Below are 18,730 nucleotides of genomic sequence, written 5' to 3' on the forward strand. Positions count from 1 at the left end.
AAACATATATGAGAGACAGTCTTATATTTATCTAGACAGTTGAAAATTCATAAACATCAACAGTGTTAATACTAAGAAAGACATATAAATCTTAAAAAGACTAAACAATAATTAATGGTGATGTTTACTGTTAGTACAAAGAGAGAGAAACTTTTCATTGGTAGAGGTGATATGTGTTAAAATAATTTTATATTTCTCATCATGTGATGGTCCTGAAAAAGACCTTTAAATTTCTTATGTTTTATCAAAATCGTTTGTTTTTTTTCAGAAAATGAATAGCCTTCAACTTCACTATCTTCACTATGAATCCTCATTTCAATTATAATGTTTATTTTGTATAATACTAATTGCTCGGTAAAGTAGTAATTAGAAAATACTTAAATGTTCAATCATGTGACTGCTTAAGTAAAACACATCTCTATAAACAAAACAAATTGAACACTCACCAGAATTATTTATACATGATCACATGACTGCACAATTTGAAAATATTCATCACGAAGTATACATTCATAATCAATATCTGTAAATATGTATGTTTCTGTTATTTTTACACACGTGCGCACATACATTTATCTGATATATATATATGTGTGTGTGTGTGTGTAACCATGCTTTGACTGCCACATGAGGATCAATCCATTCTTTATCATGCTCTTAAAGCACACACACGTTTCATCTCATGTATAAAAATACAGAACAGGAGTCTAACAGAGATAAGAGAATGTTATTCACTTTTAAAGTAGTTTGTAAATAGGTGTACAATGCTGAATATATTTTGACCTCGATTATCTCAGTTCTTGTCTGCAAATTTACCTGAATAGACTTTCAATTAATTCTTAACTGTCATCAAACTCGGGGTCTCTGTTTATTTTTCTTTTCATCTTCAGAAGTGACACTACAGTGACAATACGTTTAATATTGTACATCTATTTACCAACGAAAGATTGCTTTTTATCAAAAACCACAAAAAGGGGTACATTCCTTCATCTCTGTTAAATACTTTTTATTCTTTAATATAAAAACATAGATAACTGTATTTTTAAGGAAAACTGTGTGATTATATTTTTAGCTTATTTCTGTTACTGCAGGGAACATTAGTATATTTTTATAAATCTTATTTAAAGATGTAAAAATAAAACTATTATATCTAAATAATTACATTTAAAGAAGATAGATTATATGTAGTTTAGTTATATTTGTAAATATTAGTACTCTTAAATAACGTTGTGAGTTTTAACTTGAAAAGAAATAAGCAGTTTAGAAACAGAAAATAATTTCTTAGTGTATTTTTAAGTATTGAGAATTTCATAAACGTACTTCTTGCATCCTGTATTGTTATATAAAGTGTAAGACTTTACAGATAAATCTAATCTCATTGGTGGATGGTTCTATGTGAATTTATAGAAATACTCTTCATAAACTGATTTCTTGTAAAGGATAGAAACATTTTCTTGTAGAGCATGCCAGTTGCCATGAGATCATAATACGTGGGATTCTTCACAATATTGAAAAACGTCCACTTTAATTTTCATGTTACTTATGTTTCCAATGATAACGTAATCTGACAAAGTATTTAACATATTCTCTGTCTTTTATATTGTACTTGAACTACAATCAGTGTACTGTGTTTTTATTGTACAGAAGACAGTTTTTGTTTTCGTTACATGATAGAAAATGTATTGTTTCTCAAGTTGTGGTCAAGTGACTAATGAAAAAAGGTCACAACAGATTTACCCTTTTGTATCACTTCTTAGAAAGCTTTCATACTCTGGATTATAAACATGTAAAAGTAATAGATAAACATATCTATAGATGTGGGTTACGAATGTATATGTTGTAGTGAATATTTTCAAAATGTATAATAATCTGATCATATCCAAACAAATCATTCTGTTAAATATATTTTCTGAGTTTCTGGAAATTATAACATGAGATAATTAAACTGAACTTTTCACTATATTCAATATCATTTTTTACTATATAAAATATTGCACTCTGAATTGCAATGACAATGATTATAATTTGTATGACAGAATTCAATAAAATTATAAAATATAACATTTATAATCAATTAAATAATGTATAATATGTACCTTATAAAAGTTGTCTCGTGAAAGCAAAACATCAGGTATTCTACAGTATATTATCGGTATAAAGTAATGCTATTATTAGTATTGAAGACATTTTAGATCCACAGAAACATTGTAACTAGTAGATAAGTGAGTTAGCATATTTTTTGTAAAATCGGTATGTTAAATCAAAATCAGTTTTGTGTGTTTTTGTTCATTATTATATGAAACAGGAAATTGAAATATTTTCTCAAGAACATAGTTATATGGATAGTATAAAAAACAAACTAGTGAAACAGTAAGCATGTTAAATAAACATCCTTTTCAGGACGATAATTCATTCACCTTTAAAAGGAAATATAAAAGTATGATTAAATAACAATTATTGATAGTTTGATGCGTTTTATATGTAAAAGTAACTGTATTAGTTTTAGAACATAATTAAATTTTGTCATTTGTTACACGTCAAACACACTGAGACATCATGATTAATCATGAATGTATTTTCACTTCGTGGATGTCCTCGTCTCTGGTGACAATTGCCTTCCCCATTGCTTAAGGCTGACACATGTGTGTGGCGCCTTCTGGCTGCATGTTGTGTGGTGGTTCCACTAACTTATAACAACTTAGGACACGAATTACAAGATATATATATATGTTAATTTTCATCATAAACCAATAAAATATGTTTTGAAGCAATTCTTTATGGTTCACCTTTGTCACAGTGTTAATGTGAAGGTTATCTCGTGAATATTATTTAAATTGGCATAGCTTTATTATAATAAAAAGAAGAATAGTATTCTTCATCACTTCCTACATGTGACAGCTAATGAATCATCCTTGTGTACCGAAGCAGATTCTCGTTATTAACACAATAGTAAGTTAGTTGATCAATAAAGATTTAAAAACATAATGAAAATTTTATATACAGAACATACTGTTGAAAATATGTCTCGCTCTAATGTTTTCGACGTTTTGGTGATTTACGATAACATAATAATCCATATGTGGTAATATTATTGTATGTAATTATTGAATGCAATGTGAAAGTCACACTTTGAGTCAGCCAAAGTTTTAGTTTTTTGTTGTTTTTTTAATAATATCTCCGTAATTAGAAAATACTGCCTCCTTTGCTTATCATAAGTGAATTTCGAATTGAAAGTCATGGATGAAATAGTTATTACTCATTAAAAATTTTGGAACGACATTAGAAAAATAAAAAACTTAAAAAGTTTAAGCATTTTCTTAAATGTTTTGACACTGCCTGTGCTGATACGATGGTTTTGTGAAATATCTGATAATATTAGCTGTAAATACATTGTGTCTCCTAGAAACTGTGACTAAAAGTTGTAAAAAGGGAATTTTCCATGTTGAAGTAACAATACCAAAGTTTAATTCGGAAAGTGAATTAGTCATAAATATATAACAATATAATGTTTGTTGCTTAACTAAACATTGAACAATGAAATAGTAATACAGTTTGTTGTAAAAAAGGAAACGTCCTGTTGAAAGATATATAGAGACTTTGGTAAAAAATTAAGCGTGGCATGATCAAACAATATTAAGAAGTTGGTAAGGAAAATTACTTTTAAACGATAATACTACACCAAGATTATAGAGAAAGAACAAAAGTAGTTTTGTTGTAAAGGTGAAGAAAAATTAAGGCATAATAATAATTCATTATATGGCTTAAAACAACGTGTTATATAGACAACTTAAAAGACAAAGATTACTAATAAAAATTCAAAATACTACATTTTGTAAAATATTATTACAATATTGCAAAGTAATGTTAGGTGGTGAAATTAAAGTAATAATTCCTCATTTAATATTATTATTTTATTTCTTTAATAAACAAATATAAGCGTAATATTTAACAGTCTGAACCAAAAAACTTTTGTTTCTTTTAAACGTTAATCGTATAAATGTTATGAATGTTATTGATTGTCGTGCTAGTGAAATGATTAAAAAATACGTTTTATACTTTTCTTGAGAAATTAGGCGATATTAAATTTGGGAGAATAACTGATTGAGATACGTTATACTAAACACACTAACTTGCCCATTTTACTACGACTATTCCTACAACACATTTATTGACCAGTATTTATATGCATATGCAAAACAGATTGATCATAGGATGTGTCAGATCGTTGCTTTAGCCCTATTAACGAGAAGATATGGTGCGAGCTACGATCAGTCAACATTTCAAAGGAGTATGGTATCATTGTCTTTGAATAGGGAGTATTTTTACGAAAGGAAGTTTGTTAGATTGAATGTTTAAACGTAGTGTCTGCAAAAAGAAATACGACTGTTAATGAAAATAGCAAAGGGCGAGGCGATTAAACACACCAGTAAAGTATAACAAACTTCATAATTGGTCCCAGTTGAACGTGATTCGATTACCTTCACTCCTATCGTGCGAAGGATATTGCAAAAACTTGTCACGCGGCAGTCAATAACCATTCCTTACGCCTTTCATCCTAGTTTCAAATAGGGAAGTACAGATTCAGTGATACATAGAGTGCAAATATTGAATTACTGGGATACGAAAAGCGGTCTAATGAGTACCATTTTTCCACCTTTCTGAACTGACTGTAGAAAAAGGTGTGTAAAACACTGATGAGTCTCTTAACCCTGTTTAAGCTCTTGCTAGAATTCACATTTTGTTGCTTTATTTTTCAACTGCAATTAAATTAAGTGTTCAACGAATGTCTGAGTTTGAGTTGTGGGTCTAACAAAATAGTGCATGTGTAATTTTATTACTGTGTACTATAAATTATGAAATAATTTAACATATGTTAAAAATATTAAGAACTATGCAAAGTGTGCCGTATATTTCATTATAAAATATATATATAAATGTAATTTGTACTGTAATCAATATTTTTCATTTCGTATAACTCGCTTCTAAAGTTACACTAAAGTGCGCATTATTTACGGAGTTTAGTGTTTTATATTCGTATTGAATACATTTCGAAAGGACACTATGTTCACAAATACGCTAAATGGTTTTATTTTTATTTGCTTTTTTACAATACTTAAATGTTTAGGAAATCTGTGGAAACAAACTTTAAAAATTGGTTAATTTGTTGACATGTCGTGCCATAGTGTCAGTTATCACTCATTATCACTAAGGTTGTCTAATGTTTTAGTGTAAACATAAACTAGTGATTCTTCACTTTCTTATGTATGCTTTTACAAACACTTGTTTTTGTTTTTCTAGTGATTATTTCGTCTTTTCCGAACTGCTAAGTTTCCGCAAAAGTGTTTGTTTTAGCATCCATCGTAAATCTTCATGGCTGAAAAAACTCATCTTTGGAGTCATGTAGATGATAGACATACATGTTCAGTTTTATTGATTTGTTCTGCCCCTTGCGAGGATCAGGAAATATGAAAACTGACATCATAATATCCATGGATATTTCCTACAGTCCATGGTACAAGTAAAATTTTTATTTAAAAGTTTACAGGATTGCAATGTTTGTTTTTCATTATTTAAAATATTTCAATTCTTGAAAATGGTTGCCGATTCGTAACTATAAAGCGAAGCTATAAACTTGCTTGGAAGGATGTTATCGTTTCAGATTTATTTTCCTAAAAATATTATTGTTTCGAGGTTAGTCTAAAAATTTGTGGGCTTTTGTTTCTTTTTTAAATTTATTTACTCACTCTCATTAAACGTTAATATTTTTCTCCAATGTGTGAGCAGCAAGCCTACCCTGATGATCTGACTATCCAAGTAAGTTTGCCGACATTGTGTCTTTTCTTACAAGCTGCACGAAATCGGCCTCTTAGCTAGTTCATTAACTGCATGCAAGATGTGTTCAGTGTCCAGCAGTGAAAAGACAACGTCAACGCTATATTTCAAAGCTATCTGTGTAATGCTAAAGCATGCTAGCCAAATGCTCTTGTAGGCAAAAATAAAATGAAAAATGTATTATATATTATCGAAATATGTGTGTGTGTGTGTATACATGTTGCTATTGGATTCAACCAATCAGCATGTTCATGGGTTTTAGTCTCGAGCATATTGTCTTTGCCCGTGTAGAATTTGTTTAATTTCAATTATTTATTATGTGTTAAAAATTTCTTGAATACAAAGAGTGCATCTGTTTAGTCATATCTATAAAAAGGTAAAGTGTTTTATCGCCAAGGAAATAATTTTTATATCTATCAATAGTTAAAATACGATATATATATTTTTAGAAAAAGCTTTTAATCAGTGTTGAAAGGATTTAATCCTGTACTAATTTTTAGTATCTGCAGCATCTCTTAAGTTCCTATCATGTAGGCGAAACAATTAAGAAACATTTCGACACATTAAATGTTAATGTCACGAAACTTTAACTCTAACTCTACAGTTCTAATAACTTTCGTTTCCATCAAGTTTTTGCTACAAATGTTTCCTGAAGATTGCTACTCTACTCTAATATAAGAAATAATTTTCGAAAATTAATTTTGAGAAAAACAGAAACTCGAAATGTTTCTACTACATTTATATTACTCTTGTTGTTTGTTATAAGCGAGTTCCTTTAAGCTATTAGTTACTGTCTCATATAGGAAATGTGTTCGTGACAAGAAATATGTAAATATTGAGTGTAACAATATTGAATTTTGACAAAAAAATTCCGGATGAAGCTACCCTTTATTTAATTTACTTATTTGCTGCAAGAAAAGAACTGACAAAGTGTTCATGTTGGAAAATTATTTAGGTTTTTAATGTTTAAATGGAGAAATCTCTCGACCTAGCTATTGTTAACATTCACTATGAGAGAGTTAATCACAGATAGGTCAGCTTGAATTGTTAATCACAGATAGGTCAGCTTGGACAGTTAATCACAGATAGGTCAGCTTGGATAGTTAATCACAGATAGGTCAGCTTGGATAGTTAATCAGAGATAGGTCAGCTTGGATAGTTAATCACAGATAGATCAGCTTGGATTGTTAATCACAGATAGGTCGGCTTGGATTGTTAATCACAGATAGGTCGGCTTGGATAGTTAATCACAGATAGGTCAGCTTGGATTGTTAATCAAAGATAGGTCAGCTTGGATTGTTAACCACAGATAGGTCAGCTTGGATTGTTAATCACAGATAGGTCAGCTTGGATTGTTAATCACAGATAGGTCAGCTTTTATTGTTATCGGTTAGAAGAAAAGTGAGCAAACAACATAATCTAAACACTGACGTGTTTTGTATTAAAAAAAAAGAAGAAGCCATGTATTTTATGTCACTGTTAAGTTATAGCAAATAATTTGAAAACTTTCCTGGTGAAAACGTACGGTTACAACTGTAAACTTCTAGGTAAATTTATTTATTCAATTTCAAGATGTTTGTTTTATGTATTTCAGAAAGTGAGTCTTGTAAATAACAAGCATGACCTCTATATGAATGGGGTAAATGATTCAGCTTTAATTGCCTGTGTTGCATGAGTCTTGTTTCATGTCTGCAACGTGACGAGATATTACTAAACCATCTTTGTCTCCACCGTTTTATGAGTAATTTTATTGCAGTAAACAAATAAATCAAGACACATTCATAATAGACTATGAATAAGTGTAAGTCTCGTGTTGTAAGGAAATTAACTAAACTCTGTGATTACAACAGGATTCATGATCATTACTTACACTACATGGCTAAAAGTATGTGGACACCCCTTCTAATTAATGGGTTCGGCTATATCAGTCACACCCATTGCTAACAGGTGCATAAAATCAAGTATACAGCCATGCAATCTCCACAGAGAAACACTGGCAGTAGAATGGGTCGTACTGAAGAGCTCAGTGACTTTCAACGTGGCACTGCAATAGGATGCTACCTTTCCAACAAGTCAGTTTGTCAAATTTCTCCTCTGCTAGAGCTGCCCCGGTCAACTGTAAGTGCTGTTATTGTGACGTGGAAACGTCTAGGAACAACAACAGCTCAGCCACGAAGCGGTAGGCCACACAAGTTCACAGAACGGGACCGTCGAGTGTTGAAGCGCGTAGCGCGTGTATACATCGCCTGTCCACAATTGCAACTCTCACTATCGAGTTCCAAACTGCCTCTGGAAACAACATCAGCACAAGAACTGTTCGTTGGGAGCTTCATGAAATGGGTTTCCATGGCCGAGCATCCGCACGCAAGCCTAAGATCACCATGCGCAATGCCAACCGTCGGCTGGAATGATGTAAAGCGCACCGCCATTGGACTCTGGAGCAGTGGAAACGCGTTCTATGGAGTGATGAATCACGCTTCACTGAGAAGTTACTTATATAAAACAAACTAACTAAAGATACAGAAACATGTCGTATAAAAACATAAAAACTTAACTCTCGTTACACAAAAATGGTTACTTACTCAAAACAAATAAATACGTAGAACAACGATTTGCTTACGGACTTACAACGCTAGAAACCATATACATTATGTAGCATTATTCTTAACTTGAATCATATAAAGACACAGAAACACATCTCATACAAAACATACGTACCTTAACTTTGGCTAATGGAATGCAATATGTTACTTAAAACGTGCAATATTTATAAGTATCAAAAAGAAAAGGAAAACCTTGTAAAATACGCACATAAACACGTAATTCCATCATTAATAAAATATTAAATATCATGAGCAACTGAAGAGAGCTTCTAGAAACATTTTCGAACATGTCCATTGAGAATTTCAAGCTCCTAGAATATAAAGTATAATTTCAACAAATTAAGGTCGTTTTTTATTTGAAACGCAATGCGAATCACACACAACGCCATATTATTATACTATCACTGGAACGTGAAACACGACTACTTTCCTGCTACAATAAGATACTTTTTAGAAAACGACTCTTGCTAAGCGCATTTTAGCGGTTTTGCTTAGTCACCAGAACGTAAAATTTTGTTATCTGTTTTGATGAAAAAACGTTTGTTTCAAAATGCACATGGCAATAGTCTATCGTTGCAATAACGCATTACGTAATTGATTTTTGTTGTTGGAATTTCGCGCAAAGCTACTCGTCGGCTATCTGCGTTAGCCGTCCCTACTTTAGCAGTGTAAGACTAGGCAGCTAGTTATCACCACCCACCGCCAACTCTTGGGCTACTTGTTTACCAACGAATAGTGGGATTGACCGTACATTACAACGCCCCCACGGCTGAAAGGGCGAACATGTTTGGTACGCGGGATTCGAATCCGTGACCCTCGGATTACGAGTCGAACGCCTTAACACACTTGGTCATGCTGGACCTTGATTTTATTTAACAAACTTAAAGCACATGCTAAATAGCAAATACATAATGAACCTTGTAAAGTTTACATGTACAACTGAACTCACTTATTACTATGGTACAAAATGTGGTCATGTTGAGAAAAGTCTCCAAGAGATTATAGAACATCTTTTAAATTGCAGAAGTTGCTGAATGTAACACAAAAAATAAAACACGGTTTTCTTCTTTAGCAAAGCAAAAGCGTGTTATATAAAAATAATATTAATAATGTTTTAAACATTAAGGAGCTGAACTACAACGCAAAGCATCTTTACGATAACTTACTAGTTTTTATCGCCTGCTGTATTACACAATATCATACACATTATGCTAGGTCACATGATATACACAACCTAGAACGATGAAACGTGTGTAATCTAATTTCATCATTTCGGTTTGAGGTATAATTTTTGTCAATAGTTCACACTTTCAGAAATAACCTTTTCTGAAGGCTAATGAAAGTGATGTGCCAACTAATGTCACAAAAGACATTAACAAGCTTGTTCTAAACAAAACTAAATGAGCAGTAAAGTCACACACACTCAGAGCGGAGCTTCATCATAAAATATAAACACTTTTCACAGTAACTAAAGAAAGCTGTTAAAGAGTACTAAATTTAACATTTCATGTGAAACACAAAACATGTTCAGTTTCTTTGGAGAAACAAACCTTTTTTCAACTGATTAAAATTTTCAATATTCTTATACAGCTGGAACCATCATCTCTAGAAAGTAATAAATATTCTAAATAGGCTTGAACTTTGTCGTTATTAGAAAACGAATCATGCTTAGTGTTTCCTTCAATGAGCTGAAGAACGTGTCAAAAAAACTTCAGAAACTTTTCACAGCAAAACTTTAACGTTAGTAGAACAAAAACATAATTTCTTGCTTTCAACAAACTACAGTTATTATTATAAACATTAGTTGTAAAATACACATAGAGCTTACTCCATTTCAACTAGGTCACAAACTATATTTATCTTCCTATAACAAACTGACGTAATTTGCTATAGTGACTGCGAGAACGTGTATCTTCTGAAACAAGCATAGAGCTAAACTGCATTGTTATTTGAAAAACATACTTTCTCTTCACAGCTGTAAATGTTTCTGATATGGCTGTAAAACAATATTTTAATATTACAGAACTCCACCTTTAACTACAACATATGACGCCATTATTTCCCTTCAGTTAATTAAAGTGTTATTATTTTCTATAAAAATTGTCTTTCGAAACATACAGAGCTAAACACCACCGTCACTGGAACAAAAAATACCTTTTTCCCTTCAACAAACTGCAAAAAATTTCATAACTTCTATTGTAAAACACGTATGTAGACCTCATTTTCACACAAAACATAACTATCTTAATAGATATCACAGAAAATTTTAATAACATTTCCTGCTTAGTACACTCGTAGCAGAATTCCATCGTTAGCAGAACACAAAAGACGATTATTCCCCTTCAACAAAATAAGTTAATTCATCATTCAATTTCTGTAGTGTATATTGGTGTAAAAAAGACATTTAAATACTGTATATAAATCACCCTATAACACTAAGTTTGTAAGTTTTCTTTAATTGGACACGTATCTTTAGTTTTACATCTTATTTAGGAGTGTTTTACTAAACAGATAATTAGTGCTCGCGTTTAACAAACTTTCTAAACATTTCTCAATGAAGTTAAGCTCCGCCACCATTGTTTTTATTTTTCATTTCAGTGAACAGAAAACATTTTAAACATACTATAGAAAACACCAATTAAACACTGGTGTTAAACCAATTGTCCTTTATTATTGGACAATACAATGTTCTAAACAAAGACAGAAATGTGCTCCTTTTTAACTAGACGGTAGAACTTAAACCGAAGAAATTTTCTTAGCATTTTTTGTTGAATTTCGAAGGAACTGCTCGAAGGTAATTTGTCCTTCGTGGTTTGTACTTTTGAAATGAAAGACTACAGGGAGATCACCTAGTTAACACCACCCACCACCAACTCTTTGACTACTGTTATCAGAATGAATACTGGGATTTAACTGCCACACTTATAACGCACCTACGACCAGAAAGTTCGGAACGCAGTTTTTCGTTGGACGGTAAAGTGACATAAACTAAGAAATCTTAGCCCCACTATTCAGCTCTTTTACCATTAGGCCGCGATCGGTAAAGTTTTGTTTTAGGAAAACATGACAAGATACTTTGTGCTAAATACAGACAGAGCTGTAATTTATCACTACACCGTAAAGGTATGTTTATTTCCTTGAAATAAACTGAAACAGTGTTCTGTTTGTTTATGAATTTTGTACAAAGTTACACGAGAGTCGTATGCGCTAGTCGCTCCCACTTTAGCAGTGGAATACTAAAGAGAAGGCAACTTGTCATTGTCACCCACCATCAACTGTTGGGGTACTCTTTTACCAGCCAATAGTAGGTTGACCGGCATGTTATTACACTCTCACACCTAAAGTGGCGAGCATATTTGAGGTGGTGAGAATTCGAACCCGCGACCTGCGAAGTAGGAGTTAAGCGCCCTAACCACTTGACCATGCAGGACCGCGAGGTTTTACGCAGAACTTGACACAGAACCTTTGGAATTAATATACACGTAGCTAAATTTTGTTGTTTATCCTAAGTATGCATGGTTTACTTACAAACTCTTTCCGAACAAAATGAAGAAACTTCTTTTGTTAAATACAGGTAAAACTAAACTCCTTCGTTACTGGACCATAAAACAAGATAATTTCTTTTCAAGAAACTGTATACAAAACATTCTCTGAAACGTTTCTTGTTCAGAGCTAGAACACATGATGTTATTACTTCCTTGAAAGAGTTTTCTTAATAGACTGAAAACCCTTCAAGGAAACAAAACGTTACAATTTCAATACACAGAATGAAAACATTTTTCCAATCAGAATGCAGGAAACGAACCTTTAAAACACACTGAATAACAAGTTAGTAGAACATAAAACATGATTTCTTTATAAAATAAAATAAAGAAATGTTCTAAACAGACCACAAGAAATGCTTCTCTTTTAATATATCGTTTTTAAAACGTGTTTTAAACTCTCTAATTGGCCTAATGTTTTAGCTCATTAAATGAACTATAACATAAAAGTACCTTTTAAAATTGTTAATTTGCTAGTTAATTAGAGAAAAGTCTCCTTTAATTGATGGATTTTTTTACTTTCTTAAAATTACCAGTATCCTTCAGCTGTCGAACTGTATAATTTTCTTTTTACAAAACGTGATTTTTGGTTTTACGTTTAGTAACTAATTAATGAAGCTAGCAGAATTAGTTCAATGTTACTTATAATTTATTTTTCTTTTCATTCTGTTTTGAATTTATTTAGTTTCGTTCCTATAATCAACCCTAAGCTTTCTTTTATCTGTTCAATTTACTTAATGATTTTTTTTTTGCGAGAGGTCGAACATAGATCCGAAGTTCTATTGCTTACTTCCCGTTGCCACAAGATTACGTTCAGTGCTTCGATACCATGGGTGTCTTATTAAAATGAGTCAAATCACACCATTTGATAGAGTAGCTCAAGAGTCAATGGTAAGTGGTACTGATTAGATGCCTTTTCTCTCGTCTGTCAGATAGCACGTGTGCAGCTTTGTGTCAATATCCTAGGCAAACAAAAACAAAATATACATCTTTTGTCTTTTCTTTCGAGATAAAGTTTCATTTCTCAGATATCAAATATAATTAATTTCTTCTGATATGTGGCCTAACTGCATCTTTCTGTCTTTGGATTTAATGTTTTGTTTAGTGGGGTTCTTCTAACAAGTGTAAACCTGGTTTCAGTCAGTTGCTTCGTCTATCCAGTCATGTACTAGTTAGCTGTTGTACATAGATATTTCTGCCAAAGAATCTAAATTATCATTTAAATGTTCTTTTGGTATATTTTGTTGCTGTTCAAACATTTTTATAAGAATTTACTAAAACGTATATTTTAAACAAATACTGCATGCTCGGTTCTCGATAAGCTATAAGATACGTGAAAGTTATTATAAAATTCGTATGACTTCTATTGCATTGAGAGTTATTGTTAGTTGGCCAGACCACAGAAGATCCTTTGCTGTGCGTGAAATCTTCCTTGTGTTAAAAACTGAATGATAATACTGAAAATCAGTACAGTGTTGCGTAGTTAAAGTAGCATGGTGAGTTCCTTTCCTGTTACGTATTTTACTAGTAATACAGTCAATAGTTAGTTCAGGCTAACACTAACGTACATGAACAGACATCTCAAATAGATATTTATACAAATCTACTTTTTCATTTAACGCACGCAGCAATTACTTTATCATTATTCACATTTTAGCTTAGAAAAGATGTAAGTAATTTATGTACAAACCAGTATCATTTTTTCACAGTTCACTAGCAAAAACAGCATGTTTTGAACAATAAAAAGATTAAATTTTTCAACTGGAAATATTTTCAACAACAACTGGAATGTCTATTTTTCTATTTCTGTTAGAAACATGCAATTTTCTTTGTCATTTTTTTTTCTAACGGGAATGACGCATGGCAGCTTGTACGTGTGCATTACACTAAATAACACTAACCAGTGTATTTCCTTGTCGCCCTGTTTCAGTGTCTCTGATAATCATTGTTTTACTAACTCTACAGATCCGTGTTGTAAATGCGTTTCGCAGTGGTCTTGACGCTCGTAAAGCCGCTATTTTAAAGAGACTTGCCGAAAAACGTTCCTCTTCTGTCTCCATCGAGAGTACCGCCAGGAACACCGAGACGGAATGGTGTAAACGGGGTCCTATTCAAACTATTGAAGAAGAAGATAAAACATCGAAAGAGAAGAGTGTTGCACAAAATGTTGACAATGACTCTAACCATAGTGTGGAAACCGAAGTATGAAACATTTCCAGCATAAAATGCAACTTTAAGACAACTAACGTTAGCCAGAATTTTCTTCTACTAGTTAACCTCTGCTTGTGTAGTGATTATAGACCAGTTGGTTGTGGATGATATTGGCTTAAAATTATGTATCGAGTGTGAAAATTTTACACATTTTGCTTCGTTTTTTTATTGTGTCGGTGTTGCATGTGGTAAGGCTGTCATTATCATTCTCGTGTTTTCATGAAGTTTCAGTAAATTTCATATTTTATTAACGGGTCTAATCAAATGTGATAAGAGCTAATTTATTCAGTTTTCAAGTATTGGAGTATATATCCATGTAGCTATTAATAATTGTGTACTTTAAGTGAAATCTCCGTATTCAAACTAGAAATCTTTGTTTTATGTTTCCAACTTTTCAGGTGCTTCTTCTCATGTCATTGAAACTTATTCCAAAGGATGTTTGTGTAGTACTGTGTGTTCTCTAGGTGTTATTTCAAACTGTAGGAAGGATTCGTGCCATCAGATATCTCAAGCATCATGAGAACGTTGTTTATTTTGTAAGAAGTACACTATAAAGTGTTCTAACACATGTTGTTATTTCTGTTTATTTCTCTCGTGATCTTATATATTATATCTTTCTGATATTAATATGTTCAACTAACAACGACAAAACGTATCTAGAGCGGTAGATCATCGGTCAATCAAATTAGAAGTTGATATATGTTGTAAAATATCGATTATGAATGAAATCGAACTATGAATAAGTCAAAAGTACAGGATTGTGGCGTACGTTTTCCGTTAAAGCACCATAGACGGTGATAGAATTTAAAGTATAAAGTAAAACGTGCCATCACGTCGTAACCGACCATCAATACAGGGACTTAGTGCCGAAAATGCCCATCTATCTGCGTCATAAAGAGTTATCCCTTCTGTTTTCAAAAACAGGATCTCATACTGGGGCGATATTATAGCAATCTGTACACTTCAGTGGCTAATGTGTCTATGCATGTACATAAATACCTATGTAAGTAAATACATGAGTGTGCGTGCGTATATCCATATCTTTATCTTTCTTTTTATCAAGTACTTGAAATAAGTTTCAAGTGTAATTTCATATAGTAGAAAGTAATTATTTCTTACAAATGTAACTAGTGCTATGGTTCCTTTCCTTTGACAAATCATATCACATTATTCGTGTGTCCAGGAATTATATATGTTAGTCTGATGTTTGTTCCAAAACCCCTTTTCTTCTTCTTTATGTAGAATAATGAAAAATAGGACACACTTTAACGGAAAATGAAACCCATTCTGATGTTTAGAAGAATTTATGGCTGGTTAAATTTAAAAATTAATAAACAGAGGCGTCGCTATACACTGGTACACGGGATCCGAGACCACACTGTGTTGGACAGTGTTCTGAATCCCCGGTTAATGTCTCGAAAAATCAGAATAGAAAACCATAACCTCGTAAAGGGGGGAGGGCCAATGGCGCGAGCGACGAAACATTTGAGTTCTTATAGCAAAATATATTGTTGTTTAATTTTCAACATAAGGCATATTAATTGGGTAAATATATTAATAGGAAATGGGAAAGTTGTTTTTCCAGAAACAACTATATACTGTTTGGAAAATTTTGACTAAATGTCACTATTTTTTACACGTGAAATTCCACTTACAATCTTGGTTTTTATTTTTGTTGACTCAGAAAGTCTTCCTTTTACTAAACGGGATCTAAATATAGAAATTATCACAGAAAGAAAGAAACGTTGTTCAAGTATTTTATTTGATTATTTGAGGTTTCTCATCTTGTATCCTTCATCTTCTTATAACTTATAATAGTACTTCGTTTTTTAATGGTGGTCCACTGAAAGGTGGTCCATTGATTGTTTTAGACTCACGTGTTATTAAATAAAATTCAATTTTAATCCCAGACATTATGGTCATTTCCTAACTTTATAATAAACATAATTGAACACACTTTCTTCTCAACCAGTAAATGAACAGAACATGTTTAAGAACATCTACAAATTTAATTTTACAAAACAGATACAATCATTTCGAGTATTTTTATCGAAGTGTTTGTTACCACGGGCTCTCTGGATATATGAAAGAAATGTTTTTTACGCAACTTTTAATTTTATGATAGAATTGGTCAAAATTAAATGACTTTAAGATTTATTTTCACGAATTGTTGTTAACGACTGTTTAATTGCCGGAAGACATTATTCCAGTTTCTTTTTACAAATAAAATTTATTGTCCTAAAAATAAATGTTGCATAATTATTTTGCTGGGTGTAGCCAAGGGGTTAGCGAGCTCGGACTGTGAATCTGATGGTTCGTAATTAACGATACATTGCCAAATAAATAAGCTCTGGATCTTATGGCAGTGGGTGAGTTATAAATATGACAGTCAAATCCTACAAGAATAGCCCAAGGCTTGACGCTAATGCTGCTGAGTAGCTGTCTTCCCTTTAGTTTAGCAGTTTGAAACCATAAAAATGACTATGTAAACATTATTTCGCGTAGATTTGAGCAAAATAATTGAAAAATTATCCAGTAACTAAGGTAAAGATTGTTGTTCCTAGAGTAGCGTTGTGTTATAACCATAAAAAGATAGCAATCGTAACTATAGAATTGTATTATAATGAAACGAAAGACAGTTATTTTAACCGTAGAAGTATTTCATGATAAGGATGATTATTATTACCGTGACATTATTTCATGTGATTAACGATAACATTTTATACTGTCTTATTATCATTCGATACCTTGGTGGGCAGAGCACCGATAACCCATTGTGAAGCTTTGTGCTTAATTCTAAAGAAACAAACAAAATTATTATTACTGTGACAGTGTTTATTTTCAATTTCCAAAATGGCCCGTCATGGTCAGATGGTTAGGGCGCTCGACTCGTAATTCGAGGATCACGGATTCGAATCCCCTCACGCCAAATATGCTCACCCTTTCAGTCGTGGGGTATTATAATGTGACCGTCAACCCCACTATTCGTTGGCAAAAGAGTAGCCCAAGAGTTGGTAGTGGGTGGTGATGACTAGTTGCCTTCCCTCTATTCTTACACTGCTAAATTAGGGACGGCTAGCACAGATAGCCCTCGTGTAGCTTTGAGCGAAATTCAAACCAAAATTTCCAAAATATTATATTGAAAAAAAAAGAAACCAACATTCAATTAAAATCTGTCATTTCGGTCCATTCAGCAGGAAAAACATGAAGAAGATATTCAAAACTTATGTACTTATCTACAATAAATAATTTTTAGGAAGTAAAGTAAATATCTTGCAAAACCAAGTATAGCTACGAAATGAATTTGTGGCTCGAGATAAGATGTATATTTTTTATGTTTGGAAAGATTATGAATTGTGTACAATTAAAACATCATTCCAAAACAAAATTTATTTTCATGTTTTAATTTGTTTTATCTCAGTTCGAGCTACTTAAGACATATTTATTAAACAAAAATAAATAAAAGTTTTGCCAATGGAAACGTAGAGGATGTTGCAAAATCATCACTTTTCAGGAAAATATAATTCCATTTTAATATCAATATTTCGGTTTCTGTCTTCGCCAGTGTACATTACACATGTTGGTAGGTTTACGAACTTAAGACGCTAAAATTCAGGGTTCAATTCCATGTGGTGGATAGAGCGCAGTTAACCTACTGTGTATATTTTCACTAAAGCAACAGCAACATAAAAATTGAGCAGGAATGACATAGAATTTTAGTTATATGGAGTATTCGAAAAATCACAAAATTAATCTTATTAATAAACTTTTCTAAAATGTTTCCTTTGTTGCCACACATGTGATTCTACAAGATTAATTAGATGATTCTTTTGAATAAACCTAGTTTTATATTAATATTTTGAATCATGATGTATTCCCGGAGAAGAAACAAGGGAAATTATCGAACTAAAATGTTATTATACTTTTCAATGGAGCAGAAATTTATTTGCTTTTAGTATAAATAAAAATAATTTTAATTAATTTTTCAATCTTCTTTACATCAACACAAACTTGAAGATTTCTGGAACAAGACCCATTTTAAAAATCTACATGGTATATTCTTCCAAGGAATGAGTCCTGTTTGTATCGCTTAAGTTTATTCAAATTCAAACAAGCTATGTTCACTATATATATAAAATACGTCAGAAGTCATGTTATTCATTTTGCTTTTCACAATGTAAACTTTTACCAAACCTTTGAATTCAAAATTTGTGTTTTTTTCTCATCATAATACGTAATGAAGACAAAGTTCCAAATCACAAATTTTTAGCATAATTGCTGACTTTTATAAAATCTACCAACTGATGTTTTATTTCTAAATATGAAATCCAACTTTACTTACATTTTCTGTGTATTATTAAGGGAATTATGTGCGTTGATTCCCTTAACTTATTCTTTTGTCAGGAACGGTAATGTTTCTGAATATATTCTTCAATGTGTTCTTTGTTCCATTTCTATAATCCGTTTATTTTCATTGAATATATCTGATATAAAAATCTTATTTGTGCTGAATCTTTAATGATATTCTTCCAGGAACACTGG

At 31.9% G+C, this 18,730-nt stretch overlaps 1 protein-coding gene and 1 long non-coding RNA gene across 3 annotated transcripts in view; both read left to right on the forward strand.

Moving 5' to 3' along the window:
* LOC143253153 (plasma membrane calcium-transporting ATPase 2-like) overlaps window positions 1-5,317 on the forward strand; it is a 212,120-nt gene extending 206,803 nt beyond the window's left edge. The window contains exon 23 of the mRNA XM_076506513.1: window positions 5,299-5,317. Coding sequence (XP_076362628.1) covers window positions 5,299-5,301 — 3 coding nt within the window. The 3' untranslated portion in view covers window positions 5,302-5,317. The remainder of the gene's footprint in view (window positions 1-5,298) is intronic.
* A 46-nt stretch (window positions 5,318-5,363) lies between these two features.
* Window positions 5,364-14,756, forward strand: LOC143253162 (uncharacterized). Of its 2 annotated transcripts, XR_013029416.1 has the most exons (3): window positions 5,364-5,512; window positions 5,785-5,814; window positions 13,943-14,756. It is a non-coding gene; the product is annotated as an uncharacterized LOC143253162 (long non-coding RNA). The 2 variants fall into 2 exon arrangements; XR_013029415.1 differs by lacking the exons at window positions 5,364-5,512; window positions 5,785-5,814 and adding an exon at window positions 12,591-12,868.
* The last annotated feature ends 3,974 nt before the right edge of the window (window positions 14,757-18,730 follow it).

The sequence above is a fragment of the Tachypleus tridentatus genome, chromosome 6, assembly GCF_004210375.1.
Source record: "Tachypleus tridentatus isolate NWPU-2018 chromosome 6, ASM421037v1, whole genome shotgun sequence".
In the NCBI taxonomy this organism is placed as follows: Eukaryota; Metazoa; Arthropoda; class Merostomata; order Xiphosura; family Limulidae; genus Tachypleus; species Tachypleus tridentatus.